General features: G+C 53.1%; 10 protein-coding genes across 10 annotated transcripts; 6 read left to right on the forward strand and 4 right to left on the reverse strand.

The window, feature by feature from the left end:
- Window positions 1–905: 905 nt before the first annotated feature.
- On the forward strand, window positions 906–2327 carry MAA_07015 (Amidase family protein; the record flags this gene model as incomplete). Its single annotated transcript, XM_007825013.2, has 4 exons — window positions 906–1170; window positions 1243–1550; window positions 1609–1972; window positions 2071–2327. 4 exons carry the CDS (start codon window positions 906–908, stop codon window positions 2325–2327), a joined length of 1194 nt encoding a protein of 397 aa, XP_007823204.2.
- A 296-nt stretch (window positions 2328–2623) lies between these two features.
- On the reverse strand, window positions 2624–5206 carry MAA_07016 (glycoside hydrolase family 92 protein; the record flags this gene model as incomplete). Its single annotated transcript, XM_007825014.1, has 1 exon — window positions 2624–5206. The coding sequence occupies one exon, from the start codon at window positions 5204–5206 to the stop codon at window positions 2624–2626; it is 2583 nt and encodes an 860-aa protein (XP_007823205.1).
- A 1003-nt stretch (window positions 5207–6209) lies between these two features.
- MAA_07017 (uncharacterized protein) lies at window positions 6210–7622 on the reverse strand (the record flags this gene model as incomplete). Its single annotated transcript, XM_007825015.1, has 1 exon — window positions 6210–7622. The coding sequence occupies one exon, from the start codon at window positions 7620–7622 to the stop codon at window positions 6210–6212; it is 1413 nt and encodes a 470-aa protein (XP_007823206.1).
- Window positions 7623–8476: 854 nt separating this feature from the next.
- Window positions 8477–9334, forward strand: MAA_07018 (Ureohydrolase; the record flags this gene model as incomplete). The annotated part of the gene is made up of 1 exon (XM_007825016.1): window positions 8477–9334. The coding sequence occupies one exon, from the start codon at window positions 8477–8479 to the stop codon at window positions 9332–9334; it is 858 nt and encodes a 285-aa protein (XP_007823207.1).
- Window positions 9335–10021: 687 nt separating this feature from the next.
- MAA_10763 (uncharacterized protein) lies at window positions 10022–11440 on the forward strand (the record flags this gene model as incomplete). Its single annotated transcript, XM_011412682.1, has 2 exons — window positions 10022–10135; window positions 10316–11440. The coding sequence occupies 2 exons, from the start codon at window positions 10022–10024 to the stop codon at window positions 11438–11440; spliced, it is 1239 nt and encodes a 412-aa protein (XP_011410984.1).
- Window positions 11441–12388: 948 nt separating this feature from the next.
- MAA_07019 (neurolysin) lies at window positions 12389–14647 on the forward strand (the record flags this gene model as incomplete). Its single annotated transcript, XM_007825017.1, has 4 exons — window positions 12389–13615; window positions 13668–13803; window positions 13867–14365; window positions 14443–14647. The coding sequence occupies 4 exons, from the start codon at window positions 12389–12391 to the stop codon at window positions 14645–14647; spliced, it is 2067 nt and encodes a 688-aa protein (XP_007823208.1).
- A 2040-nt stretch (window positions 14648–16687) lies between these two features.
- Window positions 16688–18503, forward strand: MAA_07020 (DUF803 domain membrane protein; the record flags this gene model as incomplete). Its single annotated transcript, XM_007825018.1, has 2 exons — window positions 16688–17428; window positions 17499–18503. 2 exons carry the CDS (start codon window positions 16688–16690, stop codon window positions 18501–18503), a joined length of 1746 nt encoding a protein of 581 aa, XP_007823209.1.
- Window positions 18504–18957: 454 nt separating this feature from the next.
- Window positions 18958–20020, reverse strand: MAA_07021 (Tetratricopeptide repeat-containing; the record flags this gene model as incomplete). The annotated part of the gene is made up of 3 exons (XM_007825019.1): window positions 18958–19131; window positions 19267–19819; window positions 19932–20020. 3 exons carry the CDS (start codon window positions 20018–20020, stop codon window positions 18958–18960), a joined length of 816 nt encoding a protein of 271 aa, XP_007823210.1.
- Window positions 20021–21630: 1610 nt separating this feature from the next.
- On the reverse strand, window positions 21631–22539 carry MAA_07022 (Alpha/beta hydrolase fold-3 domain protein; the record flags this gene model as incomplete). The annotated part of the gene is made up of 1 exon (XM_007825020.1): window positions 21631–22539. The coding sequence occupies one exon, from the start codon at window positions 22537–22539 to the stop codon at window positions 21631–21633; it is 909 nt and encodes a 302-aa protein (XP_007823211.1).
- A 1276-nt stretch (window positions 22540–23815) lies between these two features.
- On the forward strand, window positions 23816–26000 carry MAA_07023 (heterokaryon incompatibility protein; the record flags this gene model as incomplete). The annotated part of the gene is made up of 2 exons (XM_007825021.1): window positions 23816–24155; window positions 24259–26000. 2 exons carry the CDS (start codon window positions 23816–23818, stop codon window positions 25998–26000), a joined length of 2082 nt encoding a protein of 693 aa, XP_007823212.1.
- Window positions 26001–26059: the final 59 nt, after the last annotated feature.

Below are 26059 nucleotides of genomic sequence, written 5' to 3' on the forward strand. Positions count from 1 at the left end.
TGGCAAAACGTGTGGAATCTGGATGGTGCGAAGAGCGACGCATTGCGTCCTCAGGCACATGACCACGAGTGACACTCAGCACTGGTCGGATCCGCTTTACTCTCTCAACACAACTCGACAACTGTGTCCCTTCCCCGGCCGGCCAGAATCCAGAATCCAGAATCCAGCCCCCGAGCGCTGCCGCCTCGATTTTTCCCATGGCTCGTATACAACGCTATCGTGCGATCCATGCAGACGCCAATCAGCGCCAACGGACATAGGCCCGAATGAGTTTAGATGCGGGTTGAGTCTGGAATGACCCTACATCGTGGGGCCACAACCGACATGGACATCTGGACCATCAGCATCAGCATCAAGTATCGGCCATCTCGACCATCTGCAATCCTACTTTAGGCAGACCTGACGCCTGAGACATGATGGAAGGCATGGAGACATGGGCCCCGCACCTCCCGTACTGTCTGTCAGCCGCGGCTTCGTCGAATGGGTTGTCGTGTTGGACCTGAGCCGACTTTGGATGGACCTGCAATACCACGAGTACCCCTCCATCAGAAGCCATATCCGGCATCGCAATATCATGCATGATGAACCTCTCGGCATTGTTGCAGTCCCTAATTCCTGCAAGACGGCTCTCTTTGTGGTTTTCGATCCAATTCCACTGCAGTGTCCCCAGCCCTAGCAAGCCCCTTGTATTAGCCCTCGTTTTCCTCTTCGCCAATTTCCTGCCCTGGATTTTGGAGGGGGAAGAGCATTTGGGCCCAGCCCGTCGAGTTGATACCAGAAAAGCAAGTTTCCGTAGTAGTCCATACTCTGTACGAGAGCCAAGGGTACAAACTTGCTGTTTTGTTTTGTCTTCGTTTATTTCATCATTTCACAAAGCGAACCTGGGGAAGTCACTCGAGAAAACAATGGCAGTATCCCAGCATGAACTGTATAAGCTATCTGCAACGCAGGCAGCTGGGCTGATACGCACGAACCAGCTTTCAGCACAGGACTATGCCAAAGCGCTGCTCGACAGAGTACGTGAACGAGACCCGCAAGTGAGAGCTTGGGCATATCTAGACGAGAATGCCATCCTGAAACAGGCAAGGAAGCTGGACGCATTACCTCCAGAGAAGAGAGGGCCGTTGCATGGTATCGCAGTCGGTATCAAGGATATTTTTCTCACCCGAGGTACCTGTCTGCTTGCGGCTCTGAACTCCTGGGGGAGAAGTTCCATGCTGACTCTAGCATGATTGCCTCCAGACATGCCAACCAAGTACTACTCGCGTCTACATGCCCAGGATGGAAACGCCGCTGCCGATTCAGCTTGCGTTAGCGTTTTACGCGCAGCTGGAGCCATCATTTTCGGCAAGACGGCGACAACAGAGTTTGCGAGCATGACAGAAGGCAGTCCATGCGCCAACCCACATAATAGTAGGCATACACCCGGCGGTTCCTCGTCGGGCTCGGCGGCTGCCGTGGCAGATTTTCAGGTACCGCTGTCAATTGGCACTCAAACGGGGGGGAGCGTCGTTCGCCCGGCGTCGTTTAACGGCGTTTATGGTTTCAAAGTACGTATACACGCCCCTCCACCCAAAGATTTCTCTTTCCTCCGCTAACACCCGGCAGCCGACTTGGGGTACCGTTTCGACCGAAGGAACCAGCATAGTCTCAGTGTCTGCAGATACACCAGGGTTCTACGCCCGAAGTGTTGACGATCTTGAGTTTCTAGCACACTTGTTCCGCTTGGACGCCCTGCTCACTGAACCCCTGCACCCACTCTCCATCATCGGTGCGAGGATCGCCTTCGTCAAGACTCACATTTGGCCGGAAGCTCAATCTGGTACCCGGGCGGCATGGAATCTAGCCCACAGATTACTGGCGGAGACCGGAGCCAAGGTTGAACATGTTGAGCTGCCTGAGCGGTTTGGGAATTGCCCCGAGTGGAGAGAAATCGTTGTTGCTGAGGAGGCAAGGGCCGCATATTTGCCCAGTGCGTCAGTCCTGTTGGTGTCGGGTCCTGTTCTGCTGGGCCTGGTGAACCTCAGCCTGCCTGTTCTGGCTGTTACGGATGCTGACAATGCTGTGCAGAATACCTTCAAGACCAGACCAAATTACACGCCGATATTGTCGCCCTCGTCGAGTCCACCAATGTGCCCAGTCGAAAGAAGCTTCTCGAGGCTCATGACGGCATCGCTCGCTTACGCAGAGAATGGGACCTGATTGCCAGCCAGTACGACATAATCATCACACCAAGCGCAATCGATGAGGCGCCAGAGGGCCTTGAGAGCACGGGTACCGCGGCATGTCTCCTTCCAGCTGGCCTTTTGTGGTTGTACAGACGCTGAGCTAACATGAACAGATTTTTTGTGAAATGTGGACTATTCTCCACGCACCGGCCATGAACGTTCCGGGCTTTTTTGGCAAGTGCGGCCTCCCCATCGGCCTCCAAGTCGTCGGTGCGCGATACAACGACATGCAAGTCTTGCAAGGCGGGAAGCTCATCGGGCAAATATTCAGCAGACCGTAGGGGGCCGTGCACTCAGAGTCGGGGAGAGATAAATAGGTTCGGGTGGCAAGATTAGAGCCTGTATTTATCAACTTTGAATATACCAGACACCACAGACATAACAGCTATATACTCCTACACCGTTCCCTTTCTCCCCCACCCTGTCGGCTCAGAGCTCATATGAAACTCAATCTTTCTGGCATTCACAATATCCTCATGTTTCAGAAGTGGCTTGTCAACCGTCTTCCCGTCCACCTTGAGACTCTTGATATAGGCTTTCCCTTGGGTACCAGCACCAGGTGCGGATATAACAAGTGTATGACCGTCTGTTCCAGACATTGAGGGCAATCGAATTTCAACTCTATCAAAGAATGGGGTCCCCACAACGTACTCATCACTCGCAGGGTTCAAAGGATAGAAACCCAAAGCCGAAAAGACATACCACGCACTCATTTGTCCCAGATCCTCATTCCCACTGAGTCCCGCAGCAGTGTTGTTGTACTCCGTCCATGCAATGTCACGTACTTTCTCCGCGGAGCTCATGGGATACCCGATGGCTGAATACAAGTACGGCACATGGTGGGAAGGCTCATTACTGTGCATATTATGGCCGCCCGAAAAGTGCTGGTCCAATTTGGCCTTCATGCCAGCTTTGCCGCCCTTGAACAATGACGCCAAACCGCCGGCGTCGTGCATGACGTCAAACGTATATACCCACTTGTCGCCTTCTGTCCAGCCCCAATCTTCCCTGGCAAAGGTCCCATTGGAGTTGCGCGTCTGCATGAATTGGGTCTCATTGTTCCAGAGCTTCATGTAGTTGCGGCTCCGGGTCATGAGTTGCTTTGCGGAGGTATGGTCCCCTGCGTATGTGGCCACCACAGCAGCAGCGAAATCGTTGAGAGAATAATCAAGAGTGCGGCTGGCTGCTTCGGCCCATCTGTCGTTGTCAACCCATCCGTGCTCGAGGTAACTCGTCAGACCAGCCCTAGCTTCATGCGGCGTTTTGGGCTCCCTGTCAAAGTACAGGAGCAAGGTGTCTCGCTCCGGCGGGATGTAGGCGTCTGCGTAGACCGCTTTCCAGGCTTTCTGGATGTCAAAATCCTTGAACCCGCGGACGAGGGCATTTGCTATGACGGCATCCGCGTTGGTAGCAATCATTATGTTTGTTTCAACCATGTTTGCCCAAATCGGCAGGCGGCCGGACCAGTCGAAGATTCGGAGGAGCGAGCGCATCATGGAATTCACGCGCTCCGGAGCAAACAGAGTGAGGAGGGCATGTTCTGCCCTGTAAGTGTCCCAGATGGACCACGACTGATAATATGAATCGTTTTCTTCGTGCACGCTGTCTGTGTAGCCGCTGTAAAAGCGCCGCTTGCTCAGACCCTCGGAATCTGTAGGCTCCGAATAGTCGTTGGGATATTGGAGGGAGTGGAATAAACCCGTGTAAAAGATTGCTCGCTGATCGTGCTCTGCATCCGTCTTGTTAACTCCCTCGATCGTGATGCGGCCTAGTTTATCCAGCCAGGCTTTCTTGGTCTGCTCCACTGTCGACTCAAAAGAATGGCTGTCGGGAATCTCAATGTCCAGATTCTTTCGCGCTTGCTCAACGCTGATGAACGATACGCCAGTTCGAACTTCAATCCTGTCGTGGGCAGTGTCAAACGTCGCATATGCGCCAACATCCTTGCCATGGAGGCTTCCGTGTCCCCTTTCCGTCTTCCCCCCTTGAGAAGTGCCGTAGGACTCAAACGGCGCTGAAAATCGGGAAACGAAGAATGCGCTAAAGTTCTTGGGATGATCGGGCCCGATGGCGTAGTCTTGTCTCTGGGTGTTACTTCCTGAAATCTCGCGCCTTTGGGGGTCGATTTCCACATGGCCAGTCCAGTTAAGGCGTGTAGCTTGTACCACTACATACGGTCGAATCTGCGACTTGGACCCCGAATTCGTTTGGAAGTCAAACCGGATGTGTCCCACGTGAGATGTGGCAGACATGGCTGCTTTGATGGAATGCTCGTATCCCCCGAGGTTTGTGTCAGACGAATTCGATGAGGATTCATCTAGGTCTCTTTCCTCAAACGCATCAGACCAATCTGTATAACCTCGCTTCCTCACCCGGCCATTCGAGCCCTCCTCTACACTCTCCGGGACGGTACCCGCGCCGCCAGGACACGGAGGACACCCATCGCCATACTCCTCATGAGCCCACTGCTCTGTCAGATTCCAGTTAAAGTCCCCTATAGAGTCAGCATCCAGTAGCACTTCATAAACATACGGCGTGCTCTTTTCATCCGATTTTCGAAACTCAAGCCCGCGTTTCTGGAACTGCGTCCGAATACTGTCCCCGGAAACTAGCAGTCCCGGAGTTATCGTCATCTGGCCTTGCTCACCCATCCAGATCGCAGGCTGATGGGTTGCCTGGAATCCATGTACTCGCCTATCAAGGTCCGAATACGGTACTTGGGAAATGTAATTCTCCCGGGTTTGAGGTGTCCATCTCGTCATGCCGAACGGGGTAGAGACGCTGGGGATCATGCCTCCATTGCTGTCGGGTATGATACCTCGCGTGCCGATGAGAGGATTGACGTATTTCAAAACGCCGGCTCCATCGTGATACGAGGCTGATTTCAGACCGGAGCCGCGGCCCAAGTTGTTTGGATTTGCTGCCACAATAGTTGAGGCGCCCAGAGCAGCTGCCGCCGATGTAAGTGCCCAGCACATGATGTTGAAAGATGTGCCTCCTGTATTAACTTACGACGTATTGAATAGGCAGTTGATGCACGAAAGACTTGTATTTTTTTGAATTGAGATGAAGATTACGGAGTAATGGCTCCGTACAACGTTTTCAGTATGTTTGTCTTACCAACCCCCTCACCCCCTCGAACGGCGATGATCGTTCTTTCCCCGCGCCCCGCGCGATAACAATGCAGCCTGACCCAGGATGAGTATAGTGCCGGGGTTTTTAAGCTCGAAGGATTATCTCTACGTGAATCAATTTCTCTCGGCTAGGCTCTCGCCGATTTTGGGATTATAGTCTCACGACTGAGGTATACATCTTATTTCGTTGGTTTTGGGCAGGCCACGAAGAATTATAGACGAGCCCAGTCACAATAGATTGATGTAAGCGACTTGGTGGAATATTCTTTACCATTCAAGGAATCGGATTGACTGCCTTGGAACACAGGGTAATCGTCGACTTCCAGTTACATGCATCAGTTCTTGGGACAAGTCCGCCCAGTAGTGTGGTATATAGCTCGCATCTCAAATTGAGATCAACGGATAGTTGTTTCTGTTCGTCCAACCATGCTGCTCAACCCCGGGGTCCTTATTTTCCCAATGCTAGAAATATATGAGATATTTCCAAGGGCTATCTATACCTGGCAGCCTCGTCAACAGCTTCCAGCTACTTTGAACTTGTATTACCATCCGTCAGTGAACCGTAACGTACGGTTCACAACTCTGTATCGGACCAAGAAAGGGGTATTCTAGTCATTACCCGTGAAACGAAACTCAGCATTAGGGAAAACGAAAAGTCTGGGGCTTTTGAAATTTATTTCTATTCTATTGAGACAAGCACAGTCATATTGTGCAGCAAACCGAAGAATCGCAAAGACACAATAGGTGGTGAGGGCAGAGTATGTCTTTGTCTGCCTCCCCCTGGCACATCCTCTATCTGTCTAATCCAATTGATTACGTGTGGCTTTTCCTGCTTCCGTCCAGAACCTTAGTTCTTCAACTGGTTCTTCATTTCGCTCTTGATTCTCGTGACAGTGCCAGCTCCACCATACACCATGCCTGTGTACACCATGGCAACGCTCGCACCAGCATTCAGGACCTTCAGAGCCTGCTCCCCGTTGGTAATTCCACCCGTAGCGAAGAGAATCTTTTGCTTATCCGAGCTCGCAGGCTGTGCATCGAGCATCTTTCGGTACCGGCCAACCAGGTCCAGTGTGCGGTCAAACATGGCTGGTCCAGAATAGCCACCCGTCTCCATCAACGCTTTCTGTTCCTTATTCTTGAGCTTGATGCCCTCGGGAACAAGGCCAGTGCGCCTCTTGGTAGTGTTTCCGACAATGATGCCGTCGACACCGCTTCTCCGCACAGCCTCGACAATGCCCTCCATCTGCGTGTCTTCGTCCTCGTCGGGCGAAACCTTGACCATAACCTTTGGCCGTGATTTTCTGCTCGTCTTCGCAGCCTCGTCCACTACGGCTGAAAGGAGTCTCGTCAAGGGCTCGGTGGCTTGGAGATCCCGCAGCCCAGGGGTATTGGGACTGCTGACGTTGACGACCACAACATCCGCATAGCGAGCCAGCCTTCGAACACAGTAGACATGGTCGTCAGCGATGGCCTTTTCGTCACGTTCGTCCGTCTCTTTGTTCTTGGCAATCTGAACAGCGAGGAGTCTGCCTGATTGTAAACTGCCCGGGGGGACGCTGGCAGCTCCATCCAATACTTCCTGCTCACTAAGACCCAGCGATCGTGCAAATCGACGAAGACGATCTCTCAGTCGTCTGGCCACGTCGTCGGCACCGCGAGAGTTCAACCCGTAGCGATTCACCATGCCGTCCGTAGCTGGGATCCTGAAGACACGGGGCTTAGGGTTGCCAGCCTGGGGAAGCGGCGTGATGCCTCCTATCTCAACGACACCGGCGCCCAAGGCGAAGAGGGCATCTGGGATCTCGCCATCCTTATCCAAACCAGCGGAAATCCCGATCGGGTTGCTCAACTGGGTGTCAAACACCGATGTACAAAGCTCCGAGGTGCGCAACGAATTCCCTCGCTCACGGGGGTGAAGGCCCAACCCATACAGCGTCTTCAATGCCGAGGTCCCGGCGTGATGTGCTTCTTCGGCGTCGGGGAACAGAGCTCGTAGTGCCGGCGGGACAAGGTATCGGTGGACGAATGCTCTTGTATCAGTCGTGTAGAGATATCCAACGTACAGGGTGGCCGCCAGAGCTCCCCCGTACAGGATGGCTTTTGCGCGACCAGCTTGCACGGAACCGTTGGCCGAGGACGAGGCCTGCCGCCGTGATCCGGGTATGGAAGTGCGGGAGGTTTCGGCGTGGACGCGGGAGGCTGGCGAGGAGCGGATGCCTCTGGCGGCTAGACGTGATCGAATAGCTGATGAGGACATGGTTATAAGGCTCGAGGCCGTGAGAGCCTCTCAATTGACGTCGGGGGTTGCACTTATTGGCGGGCGATGGTCTGGTGGTTTCAATGTTCGTGTTTCGGTGCGCCGGGAATTTGTCGGGTGTGTCTGGTGTGTGTATGTACGTGTGATGGCGCTAGGATGGACAGTGCATTGTCCCGTTAGGTGTCAGTTGGTTAGTCGGTGGATCTCGTAGGCCAAGCATAGTGCCGGTCACTGCAAATCAAGCTGGGAACATTCAAACATATTTCGGTCTTTCAGGCTCGCGTGTTGCAGACATTGTTGTCGAGTCCATTGGTATAATAACCATTCTCTGTTCTCTTAAAAGAGGATGGTAATATAAGAAAATAGTACCTATGCAGATCAATAAGGTTGCAAGCCAGGAGACTATGCCTATTCGGCAACTCGTCACTGTCGCATATGCGCCCTCCGAAGAACGCATTGACTCACGCCCTAATAGTGACTATTACAGAATGATCAACAAGGAACAAAAGGATGTCATGATCGTGTATTAATTTTTTCTTCTTATTTTTCAACCTATCCCAACATTCGCGCCAGCACTGCATCGGGTAGGGCGCAATTGACAAACACCGTGTGCCTGGCCGTACCCAAACCAGAGAATCGTGCCATACTGAAGGAAGCACCGTAACAGCCGTGTATAATACGGCCACTGCGTCGGCGAGCACCTCAACTTACGGAGTACATACCGAAACATTACCATCGTTCCTATTCCATCAATCATCTGAAAACATATGCAATAGTATCTACAACCAAAACCCTAGTTACTGGAGCCATCGCCCAGTATGAGTAGGCAAGCATTCAAGTCTATCTCACTCATCATGTCGCCCTTCCACTGTGGCACCCGAGCAATCGGTCCTGGAGCAGGGCCACTGTTCCTCCAGAGTCGAGGCCTCATTCCAGCCCTCAAAGAATTCGGCCTCCCCGTCCACGAAGTCCAAATCGAGCCTGTGGACGAATTAGATGGCGAGCTCGCAAAATGCTTCGAAATTATCCGCCGAACATCAAGGCTCGTTTCTCAAGCTCGTGGGAATGGATCGTTCCCCATTGTATTATCCGGCAATTGCAGCGGTGCAGTGGGCGTCGCGGCAGGACTAAGTTCTAGTGGCATTGCTGGAGGGGATCTGGGATGTGTATGGTTTGATGCCCACGACGACTTTCACACACCAGATACTATTGCCAGTGGCTATGGAGACTCCATGCCAATTGCAATCCTGGCAGGGTTGTGCTACAACCAAATGCTGCAATCAGTCCCGGGCCATCAGCCGCTGAATTTGAATCACCTGGTACATGTGGGTATGCGAGATGTTACCGAGGAGGAGAAGCAGAGGGTTCTTGATGCTGGGTTTGACATTATTTGGGGAAACGCTGAGCAGAAAATGGATTTTGGCAGTGGGTTGCGCACAGTGTTGGAGAAGAAATCGCTGACAGACACAATGGTCCATGTGGATTTAGACTCGCTGGATGCGTCGATAGGCATGGCAAATAAGATGGCCACCTATGGTGGTTTGCTGGAAGCTGACTTGATTGAGTGTCTGGAGGAAGTGGTGAGGCATACACATCCGGTTTCGTTGACGTTGGCTTCATTTGATCCGGGCTATGAGCGGGCGGACAAAATTGCGCATGTTGGAATTGTCGGTGTTAAGACGTTTTTGAGGGCACTACTGGGATCCAGTTGAGGAGATGTAACAGTTCATCGATGCTGATGTCACGACTCTCGGGCGAGATGGACAAGAAAATGTGCGTAAGCTGACGTCGTTGGTTTTTGGTACTGGCCAGGGCTAGACATTGCTTCCTGGGGGTATCAGGGTTAATGGCGCAAGACACAACTGGTTGGGTTTACTTTTGCACGAGTGCAACACAAGCACGGGCAGTTTGTGCGACGAAAAGTGAATTGTACAACATGCTGCAGTGTAATGTTGCAGATGCAAAAAGATCGAAATTGTAACTACTCGGCTCTCTGAGCACTCGAGTCAAAGGGAGACGGCTCCAACACGTGAACTGCACGAGCAGCCAGTCGGGTTCCATATTGACGACAGACTCTGGAATCGGCTGGGCCCCAGTGCCAGTGAACCGACACGTACCTGGAGTCCTGGACAGGTACGTATACTGCATGTAGATAGAAGGCAGGAAGGATGCAGCACTGGAGCGCGACTTCCACCAGACACTGTCACCGTTCGGCTCCTCCATATCCCATTCATCAACCATTGCTGGCTCGCTATTGTCGAAATCGGTGGCAATAGTCTCTCGCCGGCTCAGGCTCCGTCCCGGCATCCAATGAAACCATATCGTGACCGAGTTGTGGACTTGAGCGTGCACGTATGGACCTCAAAACTCCCGGGCCGGATGAAACAGCCGACACAAGCATGTTCAGCCAGTATACGCTAGGCGTGCCATCTGGCGGGCCGCATCGCGGTGTCAAGGCGAGCCACAAAAAGTCGAGATATGGCTGTAAGAGGTGTCGGACAAGACGGGTCAAGGTAAGTTTTGTCATTCAGCTTTCCCCATCAATCAATCAATAAGTCAACTGGTCTCAAGTGCTATCCCTTTCTCATGCGGCATGACATGCCTGATATCAAAAAAGATACACACCATGCTGCTTGGCTGGCTGCCCGTCAATGGTCATTCACCACAAGCTGACCGCGTCCTCTCTCCGTTAGTGCAATGAACAGAAACCAGTTTGTGGCAACTGCAAGCGGCATCGGTCAGAGTGCATTTATGATCGTGTGCCGCCCCTGACCACGCCTGTGATTTCATCTGCTCCATTTCGTCCCGAATCTGCAGAGGCTCGCGTTGCTGCCGCCATTGCCCGCAATATCGAGAACTCACATCTCTCTGATCCCCCAGAGTCACGAGAGCGACGCATTCTGGAAACGAGGTTAATGTATCAATATGCAACATCAACCGGCACCACCATTGCCATTGATGACAAGTCCAAGGGGCTGTATGTGAACATGGTTCCAAGGCTGGCCCTGACCTCGGATGCATTGTTGTATTGCATGTACTCACTTGCAGCTTTGCATTGCAAGGTTGTTGGCGATCTGATGGGGCTCGTCAGTCGCGATGCTCATCGAAAGTATCTCTCCATGGGCTTGCGAGAGCATAATCTAGCCATTGCAAACATAAGCCCTGAGACTGCAGACGCAATATGCTTGACCTCGACTCTCCTTCGAGTCTGCTCCTTCATTTTGCTACAGGACCGGTTGCGCCAGCCATATACCCCGCCAGTGGAGTGGTTAATGATGAACGCGAGCACCAAGGCCATTGTCGGCACAGCATATGAACTTCCCGGCGGAAAAGAAAAGTCTGTTGCCGCAATGATGGTTGGGCTCTCCCCTCTCGTATCCAACGAGCAAATGCGATTTGACCCAGTTCAGAGACGGGGCTTAGAACCATTACTCCAGCGGGACGAGATTCGGGATGCCAGTGAGCCTTGGGATCCTGAATCCCGAGATGCATATGAATCTACATTGAGCTACCTGGGCGGGGCGATTGAAACAGAACGAGTTGGGGATAGACATGACGGCCTCCGGAGGCTCATTATATTTCCCATGTTGGTAAAAGGGAGGTTTATAGAACTGGTTCAAGAGGGGCAACCTCGGGCGACTATTTTTCTGGCGTATTATTTTGCTCTTTTGGCTTTACACAAGGACAGATGGTGGATTGGAGAAGCAGGGGCTCATGAAGTACGAGCAATGGCGGCCCATTTCACTGACCATTGGCGAACGTTGCTGAACTGGCCGTTGAGAGTTGTTGAAACAGGCGAAGTCCCTGCATTTGGCTGAGACGACCAGTGATATTCCTACTACTCCATACTGAACCCAGGGTTTCCTGCGGGCCGAGCACTTCGTTTTCAGTTTGCACAAAGTTGTCCAAACGTTGTTAGCGGGGCGAAGGGTTGTCGATGACTTACAGATTGCTGTTGGCTAAAGGCTGCTCATGGCGATGATGGCTTTGGTTATCTGTCTCGTACTATGACGACAGCCTTCTATCCACATGGTACGATAAGATGAGAACCACAGCTATTTCAAGTGGGCAATTTGCGAAGAACTTTTGTGTCAGAATAAGGTGATTCGACAGCCTGTCGGACACGATCCGTCATGAAGGTTATCACTATTGGTCTTGTGACCTGATGACAACAAGGATTACTTTTCATGCATCATCATCACACACGTTCAGGGGCTCATATCTAGACAGTCATGAATTCTACACACGCAAGGAGTTTGTGTCCAAGATCATGCCGTGTAGATGCATGGCGGGACGGCGGAGACACTTGTGCAGCCCTGAGCCTCAAGAGCTAAGCTGCGATTCTCCCGATTGGTACGATCGAGACTCGCGAGATATGTCTGCGTCGTTCCTGTCGGGCGTTGTTCCACTTGCCAGGGATGGGGTGGGGATCTTGGGATGAAGAATGACCTCGTGATCTGCGGAAGCTCGTCACGAGGCAGCAGGAACTGCAGCCCAAGACGTGGCAGTGAAATCAGCAAATAAAGGATTGCTGATAATAAATCACTCATAGAGATGAAATTGACGAATTGCATAGTTGGTGATGATGTTATTACATGTTGTCACCTTTGGAATTACGCCCACTCAACTTTCAAATATATAAGTCTGTTGTCTCTCCTTTGCGAACCGAGTTGGTGTAACCAAAAACAGCAGTGGAACAAGACACATTTACCATCTTTAAAAGAAATATCAAAAGCGTCTTCTTTCCTTCTCATTTCTACTTCATCATGACTTTTGGCAATGTCCTCCCACCACCAAAATTCGACCTCACCCCCGAGGAAATGTTTGCCAAAGCAGCCTACATTCTAGAACTGGCCAAGGACGGAATATACGACATCACCTCTTCAGTCGAGCCCGAGGAGGCAACTTATGAAAACGTCATTATCCCCATTGGCCATGTCGAGAACCAACTAAGCTACGAAATAGAGCCTCTATCTATTCTTGAATCCGTATCCCCCTCGGCGGAGATCAGAGCGGCCGCTTCGAAGGCAGTCAAGACGGCGCAAGAAGCATGGGAGGTCATCTACGACAATGAAGAGCTGTTCCTCTTGATCGATGCCGTCAAGCACCAGCGCCCCGCGAACCTGGACGAGGAATCGGGCCGGTTCCTGGCGGACCTGCACAGCGAGTGTGTCGAAAAGGGCCTCAACTTGCCAGCGGCGGAGGCGGAGCGCTATTCGGAAATCAGGCACCGCAAGTACGAGCTGCACTCTGCGTTTGTGGCGAATCTAGCTACCGACCCGGGCGTCGTTTTGAAATCCGACGCTGAACTGGAAGGCTTGTCGAAGAGTAAGCTTGAGAGTTTTCAGGTGGACGAGCAGGGCAGACGGAGGATTCCTCTTCACAGGACGAACGCTGATGCCATCATGCGGCAGTGTACCAATGAACAGACTCGGAGGGATGTCTGGGCCGCCAAGGAGTCTATATATCCGGAGAACGCAACGTACTTCCGGGAAGCGGTTCTCCTGCGGGACGAAGCAGCTCGTTTGCTGGGGTTTTCTTCGTACAACCATCAGCTTGTGCGTCGTCGAATGATGAAGTCGCCCAAGGCAGTTATGAATCTCCTGAGGGCCATGGAGACGAAGCTGAAACCATTGGTGAAGATGGAAATGGATGCTTTGAGGGAGTTGCGTGGCGATGGTGAGCCAATTCACTTCTGGGACCTTGCCTACTACGATTCGCAGACGTTGAAAGGCAGGAATGTGAATAGTGACGTTGTGGCGGAGTATTTCCCCGCAGACTTTGTGTTGGGCAGGATGCTGGGCATGTTTGAAAAGCTATTCCAGTTGGAGATTTCCGAGGTTGCAGACATAAAGGATGACGAGGTGTGGCATCCAGATGTAAAGGTTTACAAAGTGAGCGAGTTGGGAGGTCTGTTTGTGGGATATTTGTACATGGATCTGTATCCGAGGGAGGGCAAGTATAACAGCTCTGCCGACTTCAACATCCGGCCGGTACGTGTTGACCTTGCAGCAAGTCGCTGTATTATTCTAAAACATGTTGCAGAGTTATATCGACCGAGAGGGAAGATACATGCCGAGTGCCACGGCGCTGATCTGCAATGTGACGCCTCCCACGAAATATGCTCCTGCGTTGCTGCACCATTCCGACGTCATAACTATATTTCATGAGCTGGGACACGGTACGTGATGCCTGTTTTTTTTTTTCTTGTCAGATGAACGGAAAAACTAAAGCAAGAAGGCAGGAATGCACGATTTGATGGGCCGCACCAGATACGCCAAGTACCACGGGTGGCGTGGCAGAAGAGACTTTTGTGAAGCGCCGAGCCAACTTCTAGAATTCTTCTGCTGGCTCCCCCAGACCCTGAAGCTGATGAGTTGTCACTACTCGTATCTGTCGGAGGAATACAAACAGCAATGGGAACGGATGAATCCCGCCGCGGCCAAGCAGCCGGAAAAGCAGATCCCGGACGAGATGTTGTCAGCGTTGATTGCGGCCAAGAATGTCAACAGTGCGATATGGACCGCGAGACAGGTAGGACTGAGTATTTTTGATATGAAGGTTCATAATCCATCTTCTCATGAGGAACTGGAGGGCCTGGGCATTGCCAAGGAATACTATACGTCCATCACAGAGGCCACCGGGCTGCAGGGACCAGAGGATGAAGCGATGTTGGGTAACGGGTATTCTACCACTGCTCATTTCATGTGGGGGCAGGAAGCCAACTACTATTCGTACATTTCGTATGTCACTTCATGTTGTATTACACGCGTGCCGAGTGCTTGTATGGTTTCACCATGGACACAGCTGATCCTTACAGGACCCGTATTCTCGCAGCAGACATGTGGAATACATGCTTCCGCGATGACCCCATGAATCCAGAGACGGGGCTCCGATATCGACAAATGGTCCTGGATAAAGGCGGCAGTGTGGATGAAGCAAAAATGGTGGCTGCGTTTTTGGGTCGTGAGCCCAATTCGGATGCGTATTTGGAGGAAATTGGTGTTGAGGATGTGGCAAAGTGATGACGGAAGAGACAATCGGCGCCACTGCGCCACCAGTCGGTTCATCTTTTTTTTGGTCTCGATACTCCGTAGCAATTACCGAGTTCCGGCCAACCGGGACATGTCTAAACACACCAGACTCTCTCAGCTAGGTATGAAACGACGTTGTCACTGCGCTCAAGCTACACTCATGTAGAAGACTCGAGCTGGCAGGGCTGTAGCCAGCAAAGTTTCGGTTCCCTATTGAGATGCAGGCTGTGACGCAGAACAAAGCGTCATGGGTCTTGGTGGAAGGCGATGAAGTTGGTAGTGATGCCACCACCCATGCTCGAGTCCAGAAATAGTACATGATCAGCCAATGACGGGACCCAAGGGCCAGTTCTCCGTAAAACGGGCCGTCACAGAGTTTGTCTCGTGCGCCAAGATGCGTGCGCGTTGTCAACTCGTAGTCCCCGATGGTGGCGCAGTTGCTGCTGCGCGACAAACTTATGCGCCATGTTTCCGAGAAAGGCTCTGTTGAAGCACGCGCGGCAGCAGTCAGACGCCCGTTGCATTGGTGAGGCAAACGCTCGGTTGGCATTGAGACATGTCGCGAATGCTGATTTTTTTTTTTTAGCCGACGTGTTATCTGCTTCGTGGGATTCATCGATGGAGTTCAAAAACCATTCCTGGCGTCATTTCGCTTCATGGCGTTGCCATGGCAAGAAGCGGGTATCAAGACGACAAAGTCGGTTGACGTCTGGTCGATTGACCCCAGCGCAAGAGCCTGTAAAGAGCCTGTCAACGATCAATTCGAGACATTGGGCACTCAAGAACCAAGTTAGCAGGGGTCTTGTTGTCGTTGTGTCTTTGGGAGGAGTGGAAAGTGGCCATTGCTCTTTTGCCAAGCGGCTCGCATTGCATTGCTTGAGTGCCAACAGACATGTTGTTCAACCGACGGCTGTTAAATTAAGACTCTGTGGTCGTTGTGACGCCACATCGAACCAGAGGGGGGGGATCAATGATAGTTGCTTGCTGCGTACTCAGTCGGTCGGACACAGGCCTGACGGACGAGCGACACCTTTCGTTGAGTAGAAATGGCGTGAGAGATGTATGTAATTCGTCGTCAAGGCCTGTGTATGTTTTGTTTCGCTCTCATGCCTAGCATGGGGCATGGCAAGCTCCGCCCGTCACGCTGATGGCTGATGTCTGCTGGGTATCAAAGCTCGTCAGCCTCCTCCATGGCACCAAGGTTTCCAGCAGCCAGATCGAGGCCCACAGACGGCGCCATGGGCGGAGCGAATGCAGGGATCAGCTGCTCACAAGTTGCACCAGCGGCTAGTGAGGCACATGGATGGTTGATGGTGGATGGTGGATGGAGGCGGATGGGGGCCCAGGGTTGCTGCTTGAAGCAGGTTGGCAGGGTTGGCAGTTATTATTACCAGGACGGAGAGGTTCGACGTTGCCAGCTCCAATGGATCAAGGCTGGACCTGGAACCTCCCCCATCCACGCGGAGTGGTTGTCCTATGATAAAACAAGCTTCAAGTCTCCAACAGTCCGGTACCCTGACAAGCTGTGCTCCTGTCAACTATATGTATGTACGTACATAGTGCTCGAGTGGGCTTTGAATGGAAAGAAAGCCGTTATACTTGGTCGTCCCCAAAACGTACATAACGTCAATCGGAGCTCGACAGACCGAGTTCCTGCCCCCACCATCCTGGCACACGATCCTCCTGGTTTTCGCCAGACTTGCCTCCATTCAACTCTCCTTGGACGCGAGGCCGGCGCACCCTCTTGACTCTCGAGCTCCTTTTGAACCGCCGCATGCCCGTCAGTTGCACCTCACCAGGCATATGTACAAGTTGACCGCTGCAGACAGCAAACCCGCACCTCCAAGCTTCTCTCTGTCCAGCCTTGGACTCGGCCGGTGTCGCCACTAACCCGTCCAGCCTACCACTCCTACAGTCAACAAAGCATCGTTCGAGGACTCCTTCCCGTCCACGGGCTCTCGTTCTTGACGAGTTGTCGTCCTTGCCCCTTCTCCCCAGATGCGGCAAGGCTTCCCGAGACAAGACTGAGCAATGGACGCCGACCTCGTTGCTAGAGCAATCGAATCCGGACCAGACCGGCCACCATACTACAAGATTATAGGTATCGCACTGGCTATTGGTTCTGGCCTGTTCATCGGATCATCCTTTGTGTTGAAAAAGGTCGGACTTCTCAGGGCCAATGAGAAGTATAACGAAGTCGCTGGCGAGGGCTATGGATATTTGAAAAACGCGTTTTGGTGGAGCGGCATGACGCTCATGATTGTCGGCGAGATCTGCAACTTCGTCGCATATGCCTTCACCGATGCTATTCTCGTCACGCCACTGGGAGCCTTGTCTGTTGTCATTACCACCATTCTCTCCGCCATATTTCTCAAGGAACGCCTGAGTCTGGTCGGCAAGGTTGCATGCTTTCTATGTATAGTCGGGTCCGTCGTCATTGTCCTGAACGGCCCTCAGGAATCCTCCGTCGCCGACATTCAGGAAATGAAGACGTTCTTTATCGCTCCGGGCTTCCTGTCCTATGCAGGCGTTATTTTGGTCGGCTCCGTCATTACTGCATTTTATGCTGGCCCTAGATGGGGCAAGAAGAACATGCTGGTCTACATTTCCATCTGCAGTTGGATTGGCGGTCTGAGTGTCGTGTGTACTCAAGGGTTGGGCGCAGCCATCATAGCATGGATTGGTGGAAAGCCGCAGTACAAGGAATGGTTCCTATGGGTCTTGTTTGTCTTTGTCATCGGCACGCTGGTGACTGAGATCATCTTCTTAAATGTGAGTCCTGGGCCGCCATGTTGTGCCACGTCTTTACTTCAGCTGTTCACCAGGTTTGACCGTTCAACAGAAAGCTCTCAACCTCTTCAATGCAGCCCTCGTCACGCCCACATATTATGTTTACTTCACCAGCACCACAATCATCACGTCTTCAGTCTTGTTCAGAGGTTTCAAGGGCACCCCGCAGGCAATTGCCACCGTTGTGATGGGATTTCTCACCATTTGCTCGGGCGTGGTACTGTTGCAGTTATCCAAGTCAGCCAAGGATGTTCCCGACGTTGCCGTTTTCAAGGGCGACCTGGATCAAATCCACACCATTGCCGAACAAGAGCAGCCGGAGTCAGAGCCCAAGGCTGATGCCATCCGTGGCGCGGCCGCTATTGTACGTAGAATATCAAACACTCGTTTAAGGATGGAAGCCGAGGAGTTGAAGAGGCTCCATGAAGAGAAGATGGCAGAGACCATGGCCCCTATTAGCGAGGACGGGCAGTCGGAATATGAGTGGGACGGCCTAAGAAGAAGGAGAACGCTGGCGGCGAGCACACGAGCACGCGCTGCAACATCACCTCAACCTCGTTCACCGGCCCCCGGCCCGTTGGGCAGTCCCACAAGTCCTCACCCTCCGCTAGGCATGTCGCGCTTCCCGTCAGACGAGGAGCTTGAGCAAGCGGAGCAAGGCACCATTTTCTCTAGTATAGCTGGCACCATTCGAGGCCGGCCTCGGACCAGCACCACACTACCGTCCTACGAGGACGAGTATCCCATTAAAGGCAGAAGTCCCCTTCATCCCATTCCACTGACGCATATACAACAAGTGCCGACACAGAAGCCTGATGATGAAGCAGGTGCGTATTATGGTCACACCCGCGAGCATGTCTTTAGCCATCAGGATACTGCGTATCACGGCGTCGCGGACAGGAATGTTCAGGACATTCCACCCACGCCACCGCCGCACTCTGCACGACGCCAGTTTTCATTCAATCGAGTTTTCAGGCGGAATACAGGGCCTACGGAAGAGGAAAGAGTAGGTCTAGTCAAAGAGGGGGGAACTGAAGGCCAGCCTTCCTTTATCTAGGATGCTTGTATTATTAGACGGAACCGCATAGAGGGATACCCCATCATGAGTGCATGAGTATCAAGCATGAATAAATGAGTACATTGTACATTGCAATTCCAGCTGTGGAAAATTTGCCGACAGTCAACCCACACCTTGTGCAATATCAAGATGCCAGCTATACGACACACGCTCACTCCATTATGTGAAGTGCCGTCTCATGCCACAAGATGTCGACAGATAGTCTACGAAGGGGCAAATAAGTCTTGTTATAGTCTGTATTTGTTACATTGCGCTCCTTTCATTCTATGGCTTGCTCTGGTGTGTCATTCATCTCATCATAAAATAAAACGCCGCCAATGCAATCTGGGATGTAGAATATACGATCCAAGCAAAAAAATAAATACAAAAGAAGAGTAAGGACGGCTGGCAACGGACCTTTTGTTTTCAATTTGCGCCCACGTCTCCTGGGCCATCACCAGTCCACGGCCCAGCCGTTTTCCTCGATAAAGTCTTCGCACGCTTGGCGCAGGGCAAGGTTTGGTCTGAGTTCAGACGGGACAAGGGGCTCCCGTGTCAAAGGATCGGTGGGCCGCCGCTGGAGATGTTCCATGATGGCTGAGCGTTCATACGACTTGCCCGTTTTTGTCTATGTTTTTTAATTTCTCCGGTCAGTATATTATTTCTTCCTTTCTCGAAAGACGACAATGTGCTGCTGCCCAAGCGGGGAGGGGGGACATGCAAAGTGCAAATATGTCCTTGGGGAGGAGGGACAAATACTCACAACAACGGGATCGACCATGATGCCAAAGCTGATATCGTCGATAACCCACTCGGGCACCTCTCTCCGCCTGTCGGCCTGGGCCCTCGCGCGCTCGAAAACAGCTTTCATCTGCTGCACCCTCTGCTCGTTGTCCTCCCGGATCAGGCCCTTTTCGTACTCGCTGGTGGCGGGGTCGGCGAGCATGTCGTCGGCGTCCTTGGCCAACAGGTCCAGGACGGTGGTCTCCAGGGCCTGTGCTTCCTTGGCCCGCAGCTTCTCGCGGTGCTCCCAGCGCGCCTTTTTGCACCGGAGCACGGCGGCGGTGATTTGCGGGAGGGACTTGTCGTTGGTCTTGGCGCATATCCCGTGCGCGCGGACGGCGTGGGTGACCGCCGACTCGTAGTCCCTGCTGTGGAGGAAGGCCTGCGAGAGGTAGTAGTGCGCCTTCATGGAGTCGGGCGTGATGGAGAGGCACGTCTGGCAGTCGGAGATGACGGACTCCCAGAGGGACAGTTTGAGGCGCGATATGGCGCGGTTGGTGTAGAGGGTGGGGTTTTTGGGGTCTGCTATGATGCTGGATTTGCGTTAGCGGTGAGGGCGATGGATGTGCGTTTGTAGTTGGTGGTGGTGGTTGTTGTTGTTGTTTGTTGCTGCTGCTGGTGTTGACAAAGGGTGACATCACGTACGCTTTTGAGTAGAGGCTCTCTGCGGCCAGGTAGTCTCCGCTCTGGAAATGGCGGTTGCCTTGTTCCTTGAGCTCTAGCGACTTTGACATTGCTGTTTTCTGACAATGCTTGCTCAGTGGTGAGAGAGGTTTTGGTCGTGGTAGGTGTTGATGAACCCCTTTGGACACGTCGATGCGGCCACCCAAGCGGGAATTACAACTATCTTGCGCTGCAATTACTCTAACTTTTTTTAAAAAGGAGGACCTCGATTTAAGCTATCATATTAAAGCTGTACACATGTATCGGCAGCTTGAAAAAAAAAAAAAGAAAAAAGGCAACGGCCAGCGACGCTCAAAAGGGGGGGAACAAATACCAAGGGCGGTAGATATTGGGATGGGCTGAAATTGGAGGATTAAGGCTTTTTTGCGCAGGTCGCACAAGGGCTGAGGTGGCGTAATGTATGTACGGCCAGCAGGTCCGGTCTGGAGAGTATATCTCACCTCGGCAAGTGAATATCTGAGTAAAAGCTGGAAATGGCACGTTGATTGTTTGTCCCAAGGACGGGAGTGTGGAGTTTGTGCCTTTCAACTGTGAGTCGAGTGTCAAGGACGGGGGGATTTGTAAGGCCGTTGACGAGTTTCCTGGAATATTCGAGAATGAAGATGGCCATGCCAGCGTGGGTGAGGACTGGACGTTAAACCGGGGCAGGGGGATAGGTAGGTCGGCAACCGGTCACCGGGCCTATTTGATGTAACCAGTTGACTGCTCCGTACCCAGTACCTAGCACATAGTTGCCCCGCTGGGTTCGGGGTCCGTTGGGCTGACAAGCAATTGACACCAGCATTAAACAAGTAACTTAAACAAAACTCGCCATAGCGTCGGCCTCCGGTAGACCTCTTTCCCCTTTTCACATCAACTGTCCGTCATTTTTCCATCTCCCCAAAAATGCAACAAAACAAATATGGCACTGGCACCAAGAATATCACGTCAAGTTGGACGCCAACCTGTGGCTCAGGTCATTCTTGGAATGCCAAGCCCGCAATGGGAGGAAAGCGACTTGGAATGATCTCGTCACGCATGCGCCACATTGCGTCGAAGACCTTGATCACGTTTGTCTGAAAATGGCAGCTTTCATTCAATTGATCAAAAAGGACAGGTTCAAGGTGAGCTGAATGGGCTGAAGCAGCCGTTAACAAGCTATGATGTCCATGTTATTTTTCACCCATTTATCAGAACCGTCCTTGGTCGCGGAAATATAGATTATCACAGTCTCGGGCTTTCCCGCCCGGTTTTTCCTTCTCCCTTTTTTTATTACCGTCTCAACTTGTACCAATTTCCAATACATTACCGAAGAGATCAGGGTAGACTGGTAGACATGCGATACCTTGATTAATCTCCAGGACCTAGATATATGGGGGCGTGCTTTTGCTCATCGACACCAGGAACAGGTGGGCAGATGATACTCGAGCAAATGAGCTACTTTTTGGGGTGAAAAAAAACTACGACAATACCAGCCTAATATTTATAAATCAAATGTTGTTTCATCAAAGTATAAAACACCAAAAACTACTCCGTAGAAACTCGTCCCCAACCTAACCACAGACCATGGAAAAAATCTTAAATCTACCGCAAACCCATGAACAAAACGCCGATACGTCGTGATCCAAATTCCCCAACACCAAATGCCAAAGATGCAGTTCCTGGTCGGTATTCGCAGCTCTCACGGCTTCCTCGCCTCCATCCATTCCACCATCTTATCAATCGCCTCCTTGCCGTCGTGATCAGGCAGCACCAACGGCCACACGTGCATCATGCCCGGGCCCTCCACCAGCGTCACATCGCGCCCAGCGGCAGCGGCCTTTTCGACAAACCGCTTCGTATCCGGCGTGAGAAGATCCTCGCCCGCGGCAAGCAGCATCATGGGCGGCATCTCGCTCAAATCCCCAAACAGCGGACTCACCCGCGCGTCGTCAGTCGGCCACTCGCCCCTCACCAGCTCGGCCGCCTCCATGCAGCCCACGACATCCAGCCACGGATCCCTCCTCGACAGCTCGTGCGCCTCGGTGTTGGTAAAGGTAGCGTCCACCACGGGCGTGATGGCGACCAGGCCCGCGGCAGGCCGTGTGCCGGCCCTGATGGCCTCCTGCGCGAGCACCAGCGCCATGCACCCGCCGGCGGAATCTCCCACCACCAAGAACGGCGAGTCGTCCCTCGCTGCCGCCATCTCGTCGTGGATGGGCTGCAGCATGGCGTACATGTCCTTGAGCTTCTTCTCCGGCCCGAGCGGGTAGATGGGCACCGTGACGCTGGCCTGCAGTCGCTCCGCCAGCAGCGCGATCAGGGTCCAGTGCGGCCCGAGGATCTCGAACATGAACGAGCCGCCGTGGAGGTAGAGGATGCGGGCCGCGTTGGGCGTCTCTGACTTGGGCGCCAGCTCCAGGACCGGGTAGCCGTCTACCTGGCGCTCCTCGATCATGAACTCGGTGCGCAAGTGCTGCGGCGGCCGGTAGTCGGGCGGGTTCTTGCGGGCTTTGGCGATGCGCTTGTGGAGGGCTTCGACGGATGTGAAGTTCCCCTTGTGCCAGAGCCAGAGGTACCATGAGGCTAGATGTGCTCTCCAGGTTGGCATTTTGCGTGTCCTTGTCCTTGGATGGTGCTGCTTGGGGATTTCTGGTGATGTTGTGGCGAGAGACTACTCCTCCGTGGATCGGGAGCCTTTCGTCGGATGTTTCGTCTGGTGTCTGGAGCCGAGGTCCTGAGCTCCCTCCTGGGGGAGGCTAAGGGCACCGCTTGCGATTTAAAGTTGTGTGTTGACGTGGACCAGTTGATACCGTCTGGGACCAGGATCCTGGGCATGAAGTGATTGGGTCTCCTGTGGAATGCGGCGCCTCTCCATTTGCGGCCCATACCGAACTCACAACATGGTCAATGGTGGTGTCTCAGACATGTCTGGTGCAAGTCTCATACGGCTTGTAATGTGTGACGCCAAAACTTGTGGCATGGTATGTCGGGCATCTTGTCTGCGTACGTATAACCGTCTCTCTCAAGTTCCAAGGGCTAATTACTTATGTGCCTAGGCCTCCGTCGAACTATACATGACATGTATATTTCATCCGCCCTCTCAGGCCTCATGGACCGCTATCTGTTGTTAAGGGCGTCACTCGGCATCATGCTCATCACCCCATTCTGATGAACCAAAAAAGTATTCGACCTCGGTCGAAGATTTTTGTACCGCGCACCAAACTATGACAAAACAAAGCATCATGTGGCAGACATGAAGGGTGCGTTTCATCACTCTAGAGAATAGTATATCCCGCGCCCCAGAGTATTAACTTACAACACCAGTGCTCATTCGGACCGCCACTCCATTATCAGCAAGACCATATCGTGGAAATCACCCATCATCAAGCGATTATCCCACAGGCATCTCATCAATAGCAGATTCACGTCTGGTCTATACTCCCAAACTGGCCCAGACGCCTTCGTGTCCAGCGGTCAAACCACTCCGACATCTCAGACTCTAGTGCCCGAGAAAACTTCCGAGCCGTCAATAAAGTTCACCTGCCGCCCTCAAGAAGAATAAAACCACCCCCAAGACTGAAACTCAGACTTTTACGCCGCAGACATCAGCCCTGTCGCCACCACGCAGCCTCTCGACGCGAGCGTGGAAATCTGGGCCCCGTCACAGCTCAATAGTCCAGCCACGATCCTCGCGAATGCTAAGCTGCCAGCCATGAGTAGTGACCAGTTGTCAAAATGCTCCCTCGGTAGAAAGAGAGTGAAAAAAAAAAAGAAGACAAGTGAAAAGGAATGCCTTCAAATTGTTCTCCTTGTAACTTCCATCGAGACGTAGCTCTCTTGCGGCCGAATGCGCATTTGATCTCTTCATCTGACTCCAAAGAACAATGGCTGCCCGGCGAGGGATGTTGGCCGACATTCCCGACTTCAGCATCTTCCACGGCGCCGCAAAATGCACCACGCACCACAGGCCCGGGCCCAAGCAACTTGAGCTCGTGGGCGGGCTCATGGTCTCGACGCTGAAGCTGAGCAAATCCGCGCAGAAAGGATGTCCCTGGTGCGCTATATTCTGGGAGGCCTTCAAGCGCTCAGTTGGCACGAGTAAACCCGCCGACCAGGACTTTATATACTGGCGGCACGATGGCGAGAGCTTTTTCGAGCCGTGGTGCACCAGCGCCCAGTCTTCTCCCGGAAAGGGGGAATTCAAGATTCAGATATATACCGACGGTATGCTGACGCTCTCTTCTCTTCTTTTTTTTCTTTTTTGTATTCATTCCCCTGCCCACTGTGAGGCAGGCAGAAGGGCATTTTTGCTAATGAGTCCATCTAGATCTTGCCGGAGCGACCAGTGTCCACAGCCATTTCCCATTCAAAAACTACCTCAACGGCCAGACAGACACGGAGCAGACAATGTCGCAAATAGACTACTGGCGACAGCAGTGCTCTGCAAACCACGCGCAGTGCTCGCCGGTGGCATCGTGGGTGAACCTCCCCACCCGCCTCATCGACGTAAGCAGCCTCGCCGACATCAAACTGGTCGAGACGAGCGGCCGGCAAGGGCAGTACGTGTGCCTCACCCACCGGTGGGGGGACCAAGGAATGCCCATAAGGACGACGACCAGCTCCCTGGACCAGCTGCGGCAGGGCATCCCGCTGGAGTCGTTGCCGCCGACGTTTCGGGACGCGGCCCTCGTCACCCGGCGCATGGGCAGCAAATACCTGTGGATAGACTCGCTGTGCATCATCCAGGACGACAACGACGACTGGGAGCGCGAGTCGGCGCTGATGGCGCCCATCTACAAGAACGGGCTGCTGACGATAGCGGCGGCGTCGGCGTCGGGCCCGCGGGACGGCCTCTTCCAAACCGTCCCGTCGGTGGTGGTGGACACCCGCAACCTCGAGCTGGCGAGGTACAATCTCCCGTTCCCCGTCATGGTCCGCCGGCGGCTGCGCTACAGCGTCGGCCACTTGCGCCGGGACGAGGAGCACGGCATCCTCGACCGCCTGTGGGTTCTCCAGGAGCGCCTCCTGTCGCCGCGCGTCGTGTACTTTGGCTTCAACGAGGTGGCGTGGGAGTGCATGGCCGGGTCGGCGTGCGAGTGCGAGCCCATGCTGGCCAGCTACGCCGTCGCCGAGTACTCCCCCCGTGAGCCCTTCAACCCCAAGGCCGCGTACAGCCTGTCCACGTCGGCCGAGCACAGCGCCTCCATCGTCGGCCAGTCCCCCGAGCTGTGGCACCACATTGTGAATGCCTACACGGGCCTCGACTTCACGGCCCGCAGGGACAAGTTCCCCGCGCTGTCGGGGCTGGCGTCGGAGATTGCCAGGATGCGCCCTGGCGACGAGTACCTGGCTGGTCTGTGGCGCTCAACCTTGATGATGGACCTGCTATGGCGGAAGCGAAAAGGGAGCGATTGGCAGGCTACGGCGTTTGGGAAGCACTACGATTTGAATAATGTCTTTGGGGGCTCCGACGTGGGACAGGCGGCTTTCAACAACAACATTGCTCGACAAGAGATGAAGAATCGAGAGATTCGGCAACAGGACGCGGAAAAGTTGGCGCCCTCGTGGTCGTGGGCGTCCATTAACACGCAGGTCGAGTATGAAAAGGAGCTTAATTCCGCCAACATGGGTCTGGTTGACGCCGAGGGCGCAGAGCTTCTCGACGCGAATTGCGCCCACAGGTATGGGATGGGCATGTTGCTACATCCCACGACGGCCTCTGTCACCATCAGGGGTAAGCTCGCAACGGTTGAAGCAAAATCGGTCAAGGCTCTGCCCGGTGAGATTATGCTCTACAGGGATGACCACGCGATGGCTTTCTCCGCAGCAGATAATCCTGCAGAAGTCGGTCTGGGAGGCAGGCTGTACTGTTTGTTAATAGCGGCGGGGCGTGTCAAGACAAGGCTGGCAATGGGACGAATATACGGACTCGTTTTGGCCGAAGCCGGTGATGGATTGGGAGGTAAGTTATTCCAGAGAGTGGGCATGTTTCAGGAGACATTTACATATGGCAAAGAGTGGTGCGTGTTTGATGGCATTACGGGAACGGTAGATGTTGTGATTGTATAGTCGTCATGTTTCATGATAGGTTGGCATGGGTATTCAAAAAGTTGTCTACGCATCCGATG

Source organism: Metarhizium robertsii, assembly GCF_000187425.2.
Source record: "Metarhizium robertsii ARSEF 23 chromosome Unknown MAA_Scf_2, whole genome shotgun sequence".
Lineage (NCBI taxonomy): Eukaryota > Fungi > Ascomycota > Sordariomycetes > Hypocreales > Clavicipitaceae > Metarhizium > Metarhizium robertsii.